The 4,469-nt window shown below is 52.7% G+C and overlaps 1 protein-coding gene across 1 annotated transcript in view; it reads right to left on the bottom strand.

Annotated features, from left to right (window-relative positions):
- The window catches only part of MIPEP (mitochondrial intermediate peptidase), an 84,583-nt gene that overhangs the window by 13,819 nt on the left and 66,295 nt on the right, over positions 1-4,469 (bottom strand). Inside the window, exons 17-18 of the mRNA XM_010851246.1 lie at positions 2,844-2,965; positions 796-869 (exon numbers count right to left, since the gene is read on the bottom strand). Coding sequence (XP_010849548.1) covers positions 796-869; positions 2,844-2,965 — 196 coding nt within the window. The remainder of the gene's footprint in view (positions 1-795; positions 870-2,843; positions 2,966-4,469) is intronic.

Genomic DNA, 4,469 nt, shown 5'->3' on the forward strand with positions numbered 1-4,469 from the left:
GGCGCCGGGCACGGCAGCAGCTCTCAGCCGCAGGGCCGGAATGGACATGGCCCTTCCCGTGAGGACAGTCGTGCAGACCCAGGCAGCAGCTCTCGGCCACAGGGCTGGGATGGACACAGCCCTTCCCACAAGGACAGCAGTACAGACCCGGGCAGCAGACATCACCTCACCCCTCACTAGCAGGACCGCGGGGCTCAGCCTGAAGACAGCGCCGCTCCACTCGGGGTCTCCTCCTGCTGCACCGTCAGAGGACCTGCCATGGTGATGCCCACACCCCGAGACACCAGCACCACCCACCTCTCCTTGAAATACCGTGACAGTCTCTCCCATTCACAATTAGATTTCTGTCCAAAACGCACAGGAAAACAAGCATTGTGCTATGTCACAGAGCAGACTTAAGTAGGTTCTAATTTTTAAACAAGTAAAAAAAACCATGCAATTTCTAACAGTGTGTATAGCTGGGCTTTCAGGAGAGATAAGAAATGAGTTCTTTAGGCTACCCACTGTAACCCATCAAAAGCTAAGGCAAATTTTCTGAGAATTTGCAACAAGTTTCCGATTAGCGTGTTAGTAACATTTTGAGAGCTAAAGCCTGAAATTTTTTCCTCATTTAAGTCAGTCAGTCACTGACTTGTCATCTGGGGACACAATGAGACACCCTCACAGCCACGTCCAAGGCTGAGGCATCCTCTCTTTAAAAGAAAAAACAAAATATGAACAGCTTTCATCACAGATGATGCAAAACAAACACACACACAGCTCAAAAACCTTAGAGCGTGTCTCACTTCGGCTCACCTTGCACCATAAGCATGGGCTCCCTGCCCCCGCCGTGGGCCAGCATCTCCCGGCGATAGCGCTCCCCTGCCGCCCTGTAGAGAAGAGGGTTGTTAGCACACCTTCAGACACCCTCCACACCCCCGAGCCCCCAGATGAAGCCACACGGATGTCACAGTCACAGAAGCCACCCTCCATCATCTTCCGGTTTCTAAACATCCGATTCCTATCTTCACCTTACTCTACAGAGACCAGCAGTGATACGTTCACTCTAAGAGGACAACTCCAGTTTTCACTTTGTTTGTAACAAGCGTGCGCTTTGTAGAAAGGATTGTGTGTTACACATCTCCTCTTCCATCATCTTTAGGATTACTTCAGTGAAGAGGAGAGATTTGAAATCATTTATGCCATTCTCTCAGCAAAGAATTGGAGATGGCACCCAGCAAACAGAAGAATTACAGTGACGCAAGAGTGAAGGCAAAAAACGTCCAGGAGAGGCCTCGGTATGGTCAGAGGCCAAGGGGGCAGCAAAACAGGCAGACTGGAGGCGCTCTTACAGACAGAAATTCTCCAAACTAGTGACACCTGAAAACAAGTTATTTAGTGCTGAAAGTGAAAGTGAAGTTGCTCAGTTGTGTTCGACTCTTTGCGACCCCATGGACTATAGCCTATCAGGCTCCTCCATCCATGGAATTTTCCAGGCAAGAGTACTGGAGTGGGTGGCCATATCCTTCTCCAGGGGATCTTCCCGACCCAGGGATCGAACCCAGGTCTCCTGCATTGCAGGCAGACGCTTTTACCATCTGAACACCAGGGAAGCCTACTTTTTAAAACAGAAAATGCAACTCCTTTAATGCAAAATAACTAAAGTTAAGTAAATAATGCTTTCATTCCACTATTTTTGGAAGCTCTTTATGTGGGCGATTTTGTGACTGTGGTCTCTAACCTGGAATGTTGCTAGCATTTCAGCATCAAAAACACAGTGACATCAGATGCTAATCCTGGCTCCGTCCTAAAGGGAGCGCTGGGGTGGCGTGTGCCCCAGACAGGACCATGGGCGGAGGCCGGGGACAGGCAGCGAGAGGCCTGCCTGCCCACGGCTGCCCCGGCCAGCCTTGGCTCTGCTGCCTGGCTTCCAGCCTGGAGACTTTTCAGAACTGGGATCAAAAAGGATCTTTTGATAGAGCTTAGACATTTTCTAGTCCAATGAGTATTTTTACTAGCTTACTTTTACATGTCCATAAAATTATAGCAACTGCATGTCTAGGCGAGAATGCGTACATAAACAAGGTACAAATGCTGGGGAACACATGTACTTAAGGATATGTGGTTTTCTAATAAAGTGTGATTCCTTTAAACAAGAGAGTATTTTGTCTACTTTATATAAATCTTCAGTAAAGAACTATAATCCCCAGAGTTGATTCATGGTATTCAATTTAGGCTTTAGAGCCTTTGAAAGTAATAAAATCTACACAGCAGCCCAAATGTCCATGGAGGTGCAGAGGGTGGGAGATGAAATAGCATGTGGGCACTGGGATGTAAAACACTTAGAGACTCTATCACATCAGCTTCAACTGAGAATAACTATTAACTGCTGAGAAAACTCAAGCTTTTGCCAAATGACATGAAGAGCTGAGGGGGGTGGGGTTGGGGGGAGTGAAGGACTAGGGATTAGCAGACTTCATCTTAGTCTGGTTTGTTCACTGTGAGGCCTTGAACAAATCACAGGCCCCCTCTGAGCCTCTGTCTCCCCTCTGAGAATACTCTGTGCCCCGGATGTGGGACTGACGTGTATCTGCCGGGGGCGTCTGAGGCCCCCGCCTTAGCCCCACCAGCTGTGTGGCGAGGGGAAAAGACGCCCTGAGAGACTGCAAGCCCAGATGGGAATTACTGCTCTGCTTTTAAAGGACACGCCTTCTCGGGACTCGTGAACTGGAACTGGCCTCTCTGGCCCCCCGGGGAGGACGCCCAGCTCACAGTGGCCCAGTTTCCTGCAGGGTCCAGGTGAGCTCTGGGCATCTGGCCTCGGATGCAGGGGCGCGGGCTGTGAAACCCCCCAAGTCTGTTACCTGTTGAAAGGGTCTTGCCGGAAGCACTCTCTCCAGACCATGGACGCCACGGCTCTGGACATCAGGTAGGAGTAGTACTTGGCGCCATAACCGACCAGGTGGCTGAAGCGCAGCTGCCAGGCCTGCAGGACAGAAGAGACACAGGGAGGGTGAGCCTGCACACGTGTTCCTCCGTCTCCCCCGACAGGGCGGCCCTCACGCCAGCACCCTCCACGTCGTCACACTTTAAGCCAGAGAGCAAGTCCCCACCAGCCAACAGGCTGGGGCTCGGCCCCCAGGACCCCGGAGTGAGACCATCCGTGGAGATGGGCCTCTGAAATGAGGCTGCTGGGGCGGCCCAAGGCCAACAGGGCTGGGTTACATGGATCGTACAAAACTGGGAGACCGGGGAGGACAGGGCAGGAAGGCGACTGCCACGAGCCCAGCACAGGCCTTAGGAGAGCCGCTCTGACCCCGACTGCCCTATACAAGCTCACTGCCGCTGGACTCGGGTCAGACAGACACAGAGAGAGGAGGCCCAGCCTCATGGCAGGAGCGTCAGTCACGAGCTGGACACGCCCATGATCCCGTCTGAGAGGCCCGCAGTGACCACAGTGACGCTGTCACCATCAGAAGGGCCACGTGCGTTCCCAGGGAAAAGCCTCCCCCGGAGAACTCCCTGCAAGTGCTGTCTGTGGACGGGAGCTGAAAACAAGCCGCCACGGCTGCCTGGCAGGAAGCGGGCTCGCTCTGAGGGGCAGCCTCCTGGCGCGCATGGAGCCGCTACTACCGGAGCCCGTCCTCAGAAGAAGCTTCTCTGAAACAAACCTGACCTGCAGGCATAACCCTACTGTCTCCTCATGGATGCTTCAGCTGACAGGAAAGTTGTTTGACAGGAAAAAAAAAATATTGAAGCCTATGTTTCTAAACTAAGGTAATCATTGTCTAATAAATCCTTTCACACCCTGGAAAATAAAGTATGAAGCTTCACCATCACAATAAATCTTTAACTAGATAAACAACTTCTTCCTAGTCGACTAAGCTGCAAACAACAAACGAACAGCTCCTTGGTGACAGTGGTGTGGCCGACCTGAGGACACCATGCCCTCCCCGTGGCACAGGGCCCTGAGCGTTGCCCGCGAGCACCGCCACAGCCGGCCTGGTTTGGGTCACACGCAGAACTGAAATTTCCCTAAGAACAAGGTCCAGGGGCACACGAGGCACTCACTGCTGTCTGTGAACGGCGGGGTGGAAGGACAGGTGGACAGAGGACGAACACCTCACAGCTGTGTCACAGTGGTTCCTCACAGGCTGGACTCTGGACCGAGACCAGGAGGCCGGCGCCCAGGAACAACACCCGCCCCACAAGCAAGAGGGCGTCCCAGCACTAAGAACACATCAGGACCTCAGGCTGATTCTTAAACACAGCTGGTGTTTTTCTTCCTAAAGAATTCCTTGACTGCACTACATGACAGTTATTGTAAGACTCTGGCGGCTGGCTTTGGCACCAGAGGCCAGGTTTGGACTGTGTACAGCATCTGCGTGGTGTTTCCTCGTGTGCGATTCACTCTCCATCAAGCCTCGAAGACTCAACAAGCCAGGGACCAGCAGGACCGTGCAGGCTGGCGGAGGCCGGCGTGCCCCGTG

This window comes from Bison bison, unplaced genomic scaffold (genome assembly GCF_000754665.1).
Source record: "Bison bison bison isolate TAMUID 2011002044 unplaced genomic scaffold, Bison_UMD1.0 scf7180017864299, whole genome shotgun sequence".
Taxonomy (NCBI): Eukaryota; Metazoa; Chordata; class Mammalia; order Artiodactyla; family Bovidae; genus Bison; species Bison bison.